The 14,411-nt window shown below is 36.5% G+C and overlaps 1 protein-coding gene across 2 annotated transcripts in view; it reads left to right on the top strand.

The window, feature by feature from the left end:
- Nucleotides 1-14,411, top strand: part of GABRB3 (gamma-aminobutyric acid type A receptor subunit beta3) — a 228,996-nt gene that overhangs the window by 199,095 nt on the left and 15,490 nt on the right. For both annotated transcript variants that reach the window (XM_023652042.2, XM_001493048.6), the window contains exon 7: nucleotides 10,629-10,781. In XM_023652042.2, the coding sequence (XP_023507810.1) occupies nucleotides 10,629-10,781 (153 nt within the window). The remainder of the gene's footprint in view (nucleotides 1-10,628; nucleotides 10,782-14,411) is intronic.

Genomic DNA, 14,411 nt, shown 5'->3' with positions numbered 1-14,411 from the left:
AAATAGAAATGTAGAGCTAAGTGAATTATCATAAAGTCTACAGTCGTTTATCTGCCATCAGATTAAAAAGTAGAATGTCTCTGGCACACCAAAATTCCCACTATGACCCCTCCTAATTTCCTCACCTTCCTGCTTCCCAAAGGAAACCACTATCCTATCACAGTAAAGTTAATTTTCTCTGTTTTTGAACCTTATTTAATGAGATAATAGAGTTTGGATTATTTTCTGACTGCATTCTTTAAGTCAACATTATTTTTATTAAATCTGTGTCGTTGTGTTTCATTTATTTTCCTTGCTATACTACTGTGTAAATACACCATGGTTTATTTATACACTCTACTACAGGTGGACTTTTGTGACTAATGCTACTATGAACATTCTTTTGCTTGTTTTTGTGAATATCTGCACACATAAATGTTGAGTATATACCTAGAAGTGGAATTGTGAATGTTCAAGCTTTTTTGATTATGCCAAACTTTTCCCAAGGGGTTGTACCAATTTGCACTCATACCAATAATGCGTGAGAGTTCCTTTTGCCCCATATCCTTGCTAACATTTCATGTGGAAGTCACCTGCTGGGTGTTGGGTGATAGCTCGTGGTTTTAACTTTCATTTCTCCATGTACTAGCGAGATTGAGCACCGTTCCCTGTTGGCTATTTGGAGATCCTCTTTTGTGAATTATCTGTGCAAGTCTCTTTTATGAGTTGTTTGCCATAAATTTTTTTATTGTTGATGGAAGCTTTTTAGAGGTTATAACATGTTAAAAAGTGTCCTTTTTACATTGAGACATACAGTGCCACATGGAATTGATTTTATATGAATAGTGTGAAGTATGGGTCAAGTTTCATTATTTTCCCCAGTGCCATTGCTCTGCAGCAACACCTTGTTTTAAATTGTTTGTATGTGCACAGGTCTGCTTTTGGACGTTTTATTCTGTGCCTTGGGTTTATTTATTCATCTTTGTACCTTTACCTCACTGTGTTAATTACTGTAGCTCTAAGTAGAGCAGATCCTTCCTTCTCTTTCTTTTTATTTACTGTTTGCTTGATTATTTTTGGCCTTTTATATTTCCATACAAATTTTATAATTAGATCATTATAATCATCTCCTTGTCACAAATTTCTTGCAGTTTCTAAAAAATCTTTATATAACTTTATATCATATTTGTTCTTGTAGGATATTTTGCTTGTTAGAAAAATTTAGATTGGCATGCTTTTTTTTGCTTCCTGTTTGAAGATATTATTTCATTGTCATAGGATATATTTGCTGGTTATAGAAATCTAGATTGGTATGCTTTTCCTTTTCTGTTTGAAGATATTATTTCATTGTCTCTGACTCCCATTGTATCTATTCATTTGTTGGTCTAACTGCTGCTAGTTTCAAATTAATCTGTTTTCCCCCTCTTCTGGATGCCTATATGATTTTTCCCTTGTTTTTGGCTTCATTGGCATTCACAATGTACCAAGATGAAGTTTTCTCTGTAATCATTCTTCTTGGTGTTTGAAGATCTTATTGAATCTTTGGCTTGAGATCTTTCAGCCATTTTGAAGCATTGTCAGGCATCATTGCTTTTGCTCCATTCTCACTCCCTTCTTCCTCTTCTAGGGTTCCAATTCCAATTCTAACAATTCCAGCATTAGGTCTTATAAGTATATCTTCCATATATCTCACCCTCTTTTCTGTATTTTTCATTTTATTTCCTCTTCATGCTTCACTCTGGAAATTTTCCTCTGATTTCTTTCAGTTCAACAATTCTTTCTTCATCTGTGTCGAATCTGCTATTATTATCCATGGAAACATTGTAGATGTTTCCTTTCCTCAAAGAGGATATGTGCCTGCCTCTGACAGGCAGCTAGAAGTGCTAGTAAACCAGGGCAAGCTTCATCTAATTTCTTGGATTTGGGTTAATTCTGAGTTCAGATTCAGCTCTTGTTCATGCTTGAGTCCTTCTGGTTTATCTTTGCATTCTAGGTGGAGTTCTTTGGAATCCTACCCCTCAGATATGAATTTAATACAGCTTCCCTACTTGGTGGTCTCTGTCAACAGGTTTTGCCCCCTTAGTCTCATGAGTCTGTCAAATATTCTGCTTAGTTTTTCCTCTCTCTCTTCTAGAACCTGCAGCTACCTGAAACGTGGGGCTCAGTTTCTTTTTCTCCCAGATCTTGGCCCAGATTTTTACTAGCTTCAGTGCTTTCAAGGAGATATATTTAACTTTTGTCCATTTTTTTTCTAGTTGTTTCTCTTAGGAGAATTATATAATTCCTAAACACCATGGTTTATTTTTCAGTCATTTTGGGTTTTTCTGAAAAGCTTAAGTTGTTTAAATATTTAATTCTTAGTTAGTTTGGACTATGAGAGTGAAAAAGAAGAAAATTTGGAATGTATTTTTTTACAGTCACATTTTGGAAATTATAAAGCATTTAATTCTGTATTTTATGATAACATTATATAGAGGAAGCATTTGTCCAGAATAGTGTGCTATTGGGGAGAAAGCTGTAAAGCTCAAAGTCAGGAGATTTAAGTCCTTGGTTATAATAATAACAAGCTGTGAAAATGTGAACAAAGCAGTTGAACAGCAGATAGGTAAAGAGATCAGGTTAGAAGAAACACTGAATTATATTTATTTCAACAAATATATGCAGCTAACAATCAAAGAGTCCCTTAAATATCACCCTGGAGAGAAAATCACCAGATTGGGATTTCAGCCTTTGTATTGGTCTTAAATGCATATTCTGCTGACCAGCAAAATTTGAGATGTACAGTTTTTGCCAAACCTGAAATTTACTCCTAACCGTTTGGTTTTCTTTGAGCTAAAAGCCTGAGATTTTTGCTAGATACACGGAGAAGAGATTATTTAATATGTTTCTTTAATTATATCATGTTTTTATTTCTCTTCCTTTTTTTCTGGAGTAAACTTGGATTGATATATTGTAACTTTATTTCAAAATACTTCCAACAAGATTAGAAGAAAGAAAAAGAGAAGGATCTAAAAATGAATGATGATGAAAGAGTTCTATTAAGAAATGTGAATTTTTTATTCTTCAAAATTACTTTTCAACATACCATTTTGCTTTTCATTAATGATTATAATGAATTGAATTTTTTTAAAAGTCTGAATGTCACCTTGTTAATACATGACTTAATTTTCTCTATTCTATTTGTGAACTCCAAGCTTTAGTCTTTTCTAACCTAAAGACTTGTGATCAAATTATTGCCCATTGGGTCTATAAATAACACCTACTATAGGTCTAAAGAAGATATTAAATGAAATGTTAAAAGAAGGAATTACCATCTGTATCTCATTTATAATTTAGCTTTTTTTTTTTAAAGATTTTATTTTTTCCTTTTTCTCCCCAAATCCCCCAGGTACATAGTTGTATATTGTTTGTTGTGGGTCCTTCTAGTTGTGGCATGTGGGTTGCTGCCTCAGCATGGTTTGATGAGCAGTGCCATGTCCACACCCAGGATTCGAAGCGACGAAACACTGGGCCACCTGCAGCGGAACGCGCGAACTTAACCACTCGGCCACGGGGCCAGCCCCCTCATTTATAATTTAACTTAATCTTAAATTCCAGGGACAAATTCCCATTCTTTTACCCCTGTTGACTTTTGTTAGGATTCTTAGAGACAACATGCTTCACCTGTGCTTCCTGGCCAAATACTACCCCTAATCCCTCAGTCCAAAATGGCAGGACCAGAGCAAGCTCACTCTAAGTGCCAAAGGGGAGCTTAACTAACTTATCTTGTTGCTATGACGTCATTTTCCTTTAAGGGCTTCTGATCTATGAAACATGTCTCACTACAGAAGTCAGATTTCTTCAGAGATTCATTGCTTCACACTCCCTTTGCAAAAACAATTCTTGTCTATCTTCATTTTCTGGAATTGCTTTTAAGACCTCCAGCACAATTTTTAAAATATGCTCCAAGGTAAAAACTCTTAGATTACAGAATCCTGAGCACAGAGGGCACCATAGAGTGAGAAAATGGGAAGGAATTTATTGAGTGTGCATTTGGGGCCATCAGATAGTATGTTTTGTACTTGATTTATATTAAGCCATCTAAGCTCCATCTAAGTAAAGTTCCATCTAAGTAAAATACATGTATAGGTATTCTATTTTTCTTTATAACAGATTTATTGAGATATAATTCACATACCATACAATTCACTCATTTAAAGTGTATAATTCAATGATTTTTAGTATATTTACATAGTTGTTTGATCTTGACCACAATCAATTTCAGAATATTTTCATCACCCCAGAAAGAAACCCTGTACACATCAGCAGTCACTCCACATTTCCCCCAACCTGCCTCCCCTAACCCTAGGCAACCACTAATCTAATTTCTGTTTCCTATGGATTTGCCTATTCTGTACATTTCATATAAATGAAATCATACAATATCTGGTTATTTGTGACTGGCTTCTTTCACTTGGCATGAAGTTTTTAAGGTTCATCCAAGTTGTGACATGTATCAATACTTTATTCCTTTTTATTGCTGAATACTAGTCCATTATATGACTATATCACATTTTGTTTATCCATTTATCAGTCAATGGTCATTGGGTTGTTTCCACCTTTTGGCTGTTAGGAATAAGGCTGCTATGAACATTTGTGTACAAGTTCTCCCATGGACGTATGTTTTCATTTCTCTTAGGTATGTACTTAGGAATTGAATTTCTGTGCCATATGGTAACTATTCTTAACCTTTTGAGGAACCGTCAAACTGTATTCCAAAGTGGCAGCACCATTTAATATTCCCAGAAGCAGTACATGAGGGTTCTAATTTTCCACATCCTCATCAATACTTGTTATTGTCTGTCTTTTGGATTGTAACCTTTCTAGTGAATATGAAGTGGTATCTCATTGTGGTTTTGACTTACATTCCTCTATGAAGTAGTGATGTTGAGTATCTTTTCATGTGCTTATTATTGAAAACTCGTCTTACCTTCTTTGAAGAAACGTTTATTCAGAGCCTTTGCCAATTTTTAAATTAGATTGTTTTTGTTTTTTCTAAATGTTCTTTATGTATTCTGAATACAAGTCTATTATCATGTAAATGATTTGAAAATATTTTCTCCCATTCTGTGGGTTGTCTTTTCATTTTCTTGATGGTTTCCTTTGCAGCATAAGTTTTTAATTTTGATGTAGTATAATTTATCTGTTTTTTCTTTTGTCACTTGTGATATTCTTGCCCTGATAACAGGGTCTGAGAAGATAGTTTCCCAGAAGAATGTCTAAAATAAATGATGAGATTGAACCTGGATTGTTCAGACACCCCTGCTCTTTGCTCCAGAGTAACGTGATACAACCTTCTTGTTTTATTGTGGAGGATCAGAAAGAGAGTCATTGCCTGGTTGAGATAATGTTTGTAAAAGATTTTTTGAGCTCCAGTGCTGTTTTCCCTCTTCCTCTTTCTTATTTCATATATCTCTTTTCTTTCGTGGATTTTTTTGAATATATAATAATTAAGGTGACAAGTAATGGGAGTGAGAAGATTAATAACAGTTTTTGAATTTTAGGTAGTATTATAAAGTAAAAAGGTAGATTGTAAATGAATGAAACAGCATATTAAAGACCCTCAAGAGCAGCACTGAGCTCACAGAGCTTCTTAGGCAATGGTGGGAGAGCCCCCCACAGTGGCCGTCTTGAAGGGGGAGAGACACATGTGCATAGTTCAGCTCTGCTGCAGTTGTTAAAATATCAGTTTGTTACTTTATAGATACATTTGAGTGGCTCTTATCACTCCACAAAAGTGATGTGATATTCTATGTCCACATTTTTTATGAGTTCTTCAATAATATTAATGCCTTACAGAGTGATATTAATTTAGGCTGGATGAGAGATCCAGAGCCTTGTTTCTGGCCATAACTTTCAGTGCATCTGGGGAGAAGGAGTTGAGATCAGCATCTTCAATAGATAGTTTTGCCAAGGAAGTCCTGAATTAGAATGACGCACTTGTGTTCAGGGACTGTACCTTTGTCTGTTGGCTCAGCATCTCCTTGGGAACCTGACCACATCTGCATTGGCACAAAGGCTTTAGGGCTTCTGTGCCTTTCTGTCGTAATTTTTAAGCTTCTATTGCTGTTTTGAAGGGTATGTCTTAATGCAGCTGACTCACTATTTCTCAACTTTAAATTATTGGCCACTAGTTATGATCATTTGGGGAGTTTTCCCCATAGATGCAGCATACCTCCTGGCATTTTTCATGCCAGTGTAAGGTGTAAGGACTTTGTCTAACAGAGCTATGAAGAGACTATTATACACTCTTTAAGATGCACATCAAATGGCAAGAAGCCTTTGCCTAGAAGCATAAGTCTTGACATCTCTGAGGATTCTTGTGTTTATTAACATTCTGAGGTCTCTCTCTCTCATGGCCTCTTGAAAGGCTTTTCATTTGACCTTGCTGAGTCCTTTACCCTGGAGGCTTTCCTGCTTCCCTGCCTGGAAAGAATCTTATTCAACCAGAACCATCTCAGTTCAGATATCATGAAACCTCTCATGCATCACTAAATCTTGCACCCCACAATATTTTTGTATTTCCAGTGTAGACCTTACTTCTGTTTTACTAAAGCCAGTTCTGTATAAGTCTCTCTCTGACATGGATTAGGAGCTAGTTGAGGGCATAGACTATCCTCTTATTCATCTTCGTTGTCTGCTCCACTCACCATTTGCACCTCTGGGATTATGAGACTGGGATGGGTGGGGCACATCGTGAATGCCTAAAAATTTTGTTGATTTGAAGTGGTATTTCACTTTTAAGAAATAGAATATATGATATTCTATTTCTTACTTATTATCTCTTTATTACTTATTCTTCTATAGATATTCTGTATCTATTTCTTACTTATTCTATTCTATTACTAAACAAATACATAAGAAAATGGTGTACTTTCATAATTCTAAATCCTGTGTTAATGAGAAGTTTGGCAAATTTCCAGAGATTAAGGTAGTTTTGAAATTGGATTAGCGTTCCCTTCCTCAAGGTCTCTAATCGTCTTCCAAATGTTTGACTATACAGTCATGTCATTGGCCCCCATATTGCAGGGGGCAAGGATTCCCAGAAGCATGTCAGTTGTACTTCATTACATGCGTATCAATATTTGCCTCTGTTGGGAACAGCTTTCCCGAAGAAGATGTGCTTTGGAAGATGCTAAGAAAGTTGACTTGGAAAATGGAAAGTTGAGGAACATTGTAGATTATGTTATCATTCAAAATATATTTTCCGCTCTACCCTGGGAGAGAACTGAACTTTCTTACTCCAGTGACATAAAGATTGAGATAAGACTTGCTCTGGGCAATGAAATGTGAGGGGAAGTATGTGTTACTTCTACCACAATGTCCAGCAGTGTCCCAGATAGAGGAAGCTAAGTGTCTATGTAGTAAAAGAAAGAAAAACTTTGTTGTAAGCTACTGAGATTTGGGGACCCTTTTGTTATTGTAGCATAAGCCATGGATATAGTGGCAAGTATCTGAAGCAAGGAACAGCCATTCATAAGTGATGAGAAAAGCATGAGATTGCCATTGAATTGCAAAGTAAGATCCAATGCTGAAGTTACTTCTGTAAAGATGTTGAAGTTGCCATGGGATTTCAAACTAAGATTCAAACAAGATATTGAATGTTTTGCATATTAAACTCACTAAAGAGTCACATAAACAAATCAAATATACCTATTTTTATTCTTTCAGCATACAGATGTATTTATTGATAACTAGAGATGGTTTACACATTTAGCAAGGCATTACAGTGTATGAAAAATACATTATTCTACAAGCTCTGCTTTTGGGTTTGTACAACTTGCTAAGGAAGATCTCACCTTGGTAATTATTAATAATTGTAATTTTAATGAGAAAGCAAATAACTCAAGAGGATAATTACTTACATTTGGAGGGAAGAAGAAGAAAGGATTCAGGGAAGGTGTGGCATATGACCAAAGCCTTGAGGTATGGATAAAGGAAGACATTTCTTAATAAGGGAATAGTGAGTGTGAACCAATAGAGGCAGGAAATATGGACAATTGTTTTGAGTCAGTGAGGGCACTCTTTGAATAGAAAATATTATGCTTAATTCAGGAACATGGTGGAAAATAAAACTAAAGTTAATTTTGGAAAACATTTTGAAGAACTAAAATTCCCAAATGAGTATTCTAACCTTTATGTGAAGCAATGAGCCATAGAAGGTTTTGAATATGGCATGACAGTGCACGCCCATGCTGTGCTTCTGGAATTTGTGGATGGAGCATGGGGCCAGGGACCTGGAGATGGCAAGGCCCACGATGAGGCTCTGACCCAGATCAGTAGTGCATTATGTCAGTGATCCGCATATACATGGAATGTGATATAAAACAATAGAGTGTATCAAATCTATGTCCAGGGAAGATTTATTCCAATGATGGTGCTGGGAAAATTGGTTAGCTGCTTTTGGAACAAAAATCAATGTACACACTCCTTTTAGATCAAACATTGAAATAAGTGCCAACCCTCAAAATAAGTTTGTGGTTAGACCTCTGTTGTGAACTTATCTAAGCCTAAAAGCAAGTTTTAAAAATAACAAGGAAAAGATGAGACAGATTCAACTACATACAAAAATTTAAGTACTTATATGTCTCCCACTCAAACCCTCTATAAGTTTAAAAAAAAACAACTGAGAAAATGCTTGCAGAGAATACAAGCAAGGATTGGTGTCAAAAGGACTCAAATGAATAAGTAAGAACAGTAAAAGGATCAAAAAATGAGAAAAATGAATAAGTATAATCAGATCATTTATGAGATTAAATACAGAGGAAAAAAACATTTAGGAAGCATTCAATTAAAGAAAGTGATTAAAAGGACAAATTTTTCACAAGGAAATTAGCAGAAGTTATTTTTAAGAAATATTTTGTAATATTTTCATGTTTACAAAGTGAGATAGGCAATTCTATAAAGTGCTCATAGCAGCATGTCCACTGGTATGATTTTGTTTGTGAAGTAATTTGGCAATTACACATTGGCCTAGCAATTACCCTTTTACCATATTCATCCTAAAGAAATAAGTCTAAATATAGCAAAAGGACTCTACTCAAGATATTCTTAAGAATATTTATAGTTTTGCAAAAATGGAAATAACCTAAATTTGCAGCATTCAGGAAAATGTATTTATGAACTATAGAGTACATATATATATGTATTTGATGGAAAATTAGGAAGAATTTAAAATTGTGTTTACAAATAATTTGTAATGAGTAGGAAAATGTTTATACTGTGCTGACAGTATAATATATGCATTTGATCAGAGCCATGTAAAGGAAACTGTGTGCATGCACACGCATGCAGACATGCACACACACAAAACAATGGGAGGAATTTCCCAGATTGTCAGCCTTTAAGTGTTGGGTCTCTTAGGTGATTTCTTTTCTCCTTTATATAAGTCTGGCTGAAAATGTGGGTGATGCTAAGGTAGGAGCCTGGAGATATAAGTCTTTCATCTTCTACATAGAAGGAACAGTCATGTGAGTGGGTCAGACTACTAAAGAAAAGAAAGTGGGGACAAAAATAGAAAGGGACATGAAGTAAAGTCTGGAAAATGCATGTATTTGGGGGCAGGAGGAGAAGAGAAGCCTGTCAGGCTTGGAGTAGACGGAGATCAAGAAAGGCAAAGTCTCTTGAAGCTTATGGTGCAGCAATCTCAGGAAGAGAGCACTGTCCATCAGTGAGGGTGGGAGGGGAGGAGGCAAGGAAGTTGGAGATTAGAGAAAGCCACTCACTGGGTTTTCACTGATTGACCTTCCAGCAGCTTCATTAGAATCCAGAAGATCAGGAGCTGAGAGGTTTGAAGTGGATTGTTGAAGTGGACAGGAGAAAATGGCGCCTATACTTGCCTTGCTCCAGGAAAAACAAAATAAAACAGAAAAGGCAAATATATAACTAAACGTGGCATAATCAGTGGGCTGTTTTATCACTGCAATGGGAGTGGTGGTGGGGATTTCGATGTGCTAAGTGGGACACACACATCAGAAGATTAGCACTGGAATTCACATACAAGAAACCGGACCAGGTGCTTCTCCAAAGCTCTCCTTAGTGCCTTTTCTATGGTTAACGCAGAACATCTTAGGGTACACCACTGCCTTTTCTGAGACCGAACTTGCTTCTGTGCCTCTCCAGCTCTCAAGGTACCCTGAGCTATCCCAGTTGGTTGAGGATCAATGCCTCAAACATCTGTGCACAGTGTCACTCTATATGTGCTGATAGGTGCCGGCTGGTAAAAGCCATTTTGCGCAATAAAGCCTTGAGCCAAATCTTCCCTATATATAGTGGAGAAGAAGGGGACCATTAATTGAAAACTAAGCAAGGTATTTGGCATTATTCTGTTTCTAAACTAAACTTTCCCAAAGTTTTCCCAGGGGCAGTTCTCAGCTGAGCATTTAGCTTTAAAGGAGTACCTCATCGTTACCTTGTAAATAGTCTAAAAATCCTTCCTCTCTCAATTCCTCTGTAAATACCATCAGGCAGACAGGAGCAAATCACATGGTTGTGGACCAACTCTCAGTTCATGGGCTTTTCAAGTGCATGCTGTTGTCCATGGAAGTCAAAGCAAACTCTTTTGTCTGCTGTTTCTTTTCTCCAGTGTAATCCGTGTCTATTTACCGTAGGTGCCTACCCTCGGCTCTCACTGAGCTTTCGGTTGAAGAGAAACATTGGATACTTCATTCTCCAGACTTACATGCCCTCTATACTAATTACGATTCTGTCATGGGTGTCCTTCTGGATCAATTACGATGCATCTGCAGCTAGAGTTGCTCTTGGTATGTGCTATTTTAAAATGATATCTAAAATGTAAATTAACTGTATCATTACAGTATTCAGAGTTCAAAGACTATAGTTCAGCTACAAATTTTTGACATCATGACACCAATCTTGCTCATATATTCACTCTTTATCCTAAAACACTAATTTCATGCATGATTACCTTGATGTGTTAATTTAATTATAAGGCTCAAATGTGAATTTTCATGCCCATGAAAGGGAAAATATGCTTGCAGAATATTTGCATAATAAAACTATTTTTGACACTAATTTTAAAGCAAGGATTAACATCTCCTGTTCAAAATTATTCTGTGGCCCAGAAAAACTTGATTAATTGTGCATTCTTCTAAGTCAGAAAAATAGTCAAATATTATAGCATATAATTGGAATTACACAATTTAATGGTGTTGAAATATGTGATTAGATTCTGAGTGATTACTGAGAGCCCTCCTGATCTTTTCTGGCCATTGGTCATTTGACAACTGGATTATTAGCTGATGTACAATATGTATTATATGTTCCAATGATATTTCTAATATTTTCTTATTATTAAGGGAAAGCTTGTATTTTCAGAAATGTTATTCTCTATTAAGTTAATTATTATGAAACTGCATGGGCAAAGTAATAATTTAAATACATTTTAGATTAGTACAGAGCTGAAGAGCAGCTAATCCAGTCCAGCCCTTCTTTGGATAGGGTTGAATTTTATTCCTAAAAGTGAAATTATCAATAGTACTTCTTATTTTTGGCAGGGAAAGATTTGCCCTGAGCTAACATCTGTGCCAATCTTCCTCTATGTTTTAGTATGTGGGACACCAGCACAGCATGGCTGCTAACAGAGCAGTGTAGGTCTGTGCCTGGGAACTGAAGCTGGGCTACTCAAGCTGAACTTAACCACTAGGCCACCAGGACTGGCCCTATCAATAATACTTTTTTAAAAATGATGGGAAAGAATTATCAACACATTTGCTAGTAAATTAGCTTACAGAGAAGCATAAGAATTCAGAGTTTCAGTTATCCCTCTTTCTTCATTTTTCTATTTACCATCTTTTCCCAGAACTTTAAGCTGATTAATATTTTTTTCTAGGAGTATCTGTGTACATGTGCATATATGGATGTCTGGTTTAGACCCACATATATGTGACTTTCAGAGTTATAGTTAAAATTAGATTTTTTTCCCCCAGGAAATAACACATAAAAATGACTTAAGAAAATCAAGTAGCTGTTCCTAAAGGTGTTGGGTGAATAAAAAAGCACTTTGAGGGTCTGACCCCATGACCTAGTGGTTAAATTAAGTGCACTCCACTTTGGTGGCCTGGGTTTGGTTCCCAGGCATGGACCTACACCACTCATCGGTGGCCATGCTGTGGCAGCAACCCACATACAAAACAGAGGAAGATTGGCACAGATGTTACCTCATGGCAAATCTTCCTCAGCCAAAAAAAAAAGAAGTTTGAGAAGAAGAAAGTATCAAAAACTAAAAGTGCTGTATTAATTGTTATGTAGTGCTGATGGATATGGTAAGAAGAGTCTTTCAAAAAAATCTCCAGGATTTGTCTACAGCCTGCAGAAGTTACCCTACAGCATCAGTCCTTTCTGTAGGTTTAGTTTTTTTTGTTGTTTTTTAATGTTTCTAGATTACTCTTTGTTAAACTATTTTCTCTTCTTCTCACTTGGAAAAGTCAGAGCTAAAATGAATTTGCAGAGGCAGATTTAAATTTTGCAGAGCTGTTAGCTTATACAATTTCAGAGCTCTCTTTAAGAAAAAGAATATAAAATATACAAGTATAAAATTTCTGGGACCCTCTCCCCAAGCCTGGAAGAGGCCTATGCAAGAAGTGACCTGAAGCTGAAGTTCATGAGCTTCACAGTGAACCAACCTCAGAGTCTTTATCATTATTGAAACAACTAGAGAAATATGAATACAAAAGAACCATGATTATCTGGCATCCATAGGAGTGAACTGTACTGAAAATATGAATTTCTAAATTTTCTGGTTATACAGGTACTATAACTCCTTAATTGTAAAACATTATTTTCCACAATATTAAATAGATAATCTATCTGAAGTAGGTTGTAGTCAACCCAATCTCATTACAGTATACGAAAGTAGATTTCATTTTTTAAAACTTTTATTACTGTAAACTTAAGCCATCCTGCTGTGGCTTTTCTCTGCCAAGAGTTGCTAAGGCTTTGCCACTGGAGAAGTGCCAGGTTCTGATTGATATCAGAAGCCTGAGAGGCAGGTGTGAGTGCAGAGGCAGAAGTGAAGGGCATTTACCAGTGTTGAGGTGAACCTGAGGCCTGGAGGTCTACAAGGCAGCCATGATCTTAGGGCCACAGTGGCTGAGCAGACAGCAGTCCAACAGGTCCAGCTCTTAGAGTGGGACACCAGTATGTTCCTTCCCTCTGTCCCACCTTCTTCCTACATAGATCATGGTTACTGAGCCCGGGTCTGCAGGGCTTGGGAAATGTCAATTGGTCACCTCCAATTGGTTAAGGAAAGTATATCATAGGGTCATGAATGCTCAATAACAACAAGAACAATCATTCAGGCTGAGACTTACCAAATACTCAGGTGCCAGGTTCTCTGCAAGGCCATTAATGTGGTTGCCTTACCTATTAGCAGAATAGGCAGTGTTATTGTTCCCATGTTACAGAGCAGGAAAATGAGGTACAGAGAAGCTACATAACTGGTACAAAGTCATATAATATTAAGTGTCAGAAGAATGATTTCAATCCAGTTAACTGACTCCAGGGCACTCTCCCTTAACCATTAGAGGTGATTCCTATGGTGTCAATAGATAGTTCACAGAAGGGTTATTTGGTCTATTAGATTATAAAAACCATGGATTAATACAAAAAGCTAAGCAAGAATTATTTTTAATTATTACTATTGAAGGAGGAATCCCTCAGAACCTTTAAGACGCTAATGTGCTCCGTGCCTCTTTAAGAGGATATGGCCATGATTTGGAAGGCTTTGATTGGAGAACTCCCCCTTCCCCTACTCCACTTCCACGTCTTGTCATATACCACACTCTTTGAAATGCTTAAAATGCTGTTTCCCTTCATCCTGAATGGCTGCACCACAATTAATGCACCTCATTTCTAAATGAGGTCTGCACAGAAGGATGCTCAGCAGAGACCTCCCTGTATCACTCTTTCTCTGGCTCAGGGCATGGTTGGACCTAGAGTTGTCTGGGGTTGTCTCCATACTGAGAAGAGAAATGTGGCTCTTCATTCAACTGTACTAAACAGATGCTCTGTACACTTCAGGATTTTATGTTTCTGCTGCCCAGGATCTGGCCCCCAGGTCTGTTGAACTGGTAGTGTTAGAAGCCACCAAACTGTGAAGTTGGGAGTTGCAATTAGATGTTCTTCTTCAAAACCCTGAAGTCGACTTCTTGGTGAATAATAGTATTGGTCCTTCTAACAGTGAAAATTTATACTAAAATAATTTAGGCAATATTATTTTGATCACAAAGAAGAGAAATAAAATATCTTTTGATTAAATGACGCAAATTATATTTTTATTTCATAGTCATCTTTATAAATGCAGTTTTTCAAATATAATATTTCATTAACATACTCTAAATGAGAAGTAATTTCACGCTAACAATTAGAAAGAC

The sequence above is a fragment of the Equus caballus genome, chromosome 1 (genome assembly GCF_041296265.1).
Source record: "Equus caballus isolate H_3958 breed thoroughbred chromosome 1, TB-T2T, whole genome shotgun sequence".
In the NCBI taxonomy this organism is placed as follows: Eukaryota; Metazoa; Chordata; class Mammalia; order Perissodactyla; family Equidae; genus Equus; species Equus caballus.
This window is presented reverse-complemented; position numbering and strand designations above follow the sequence as displayed.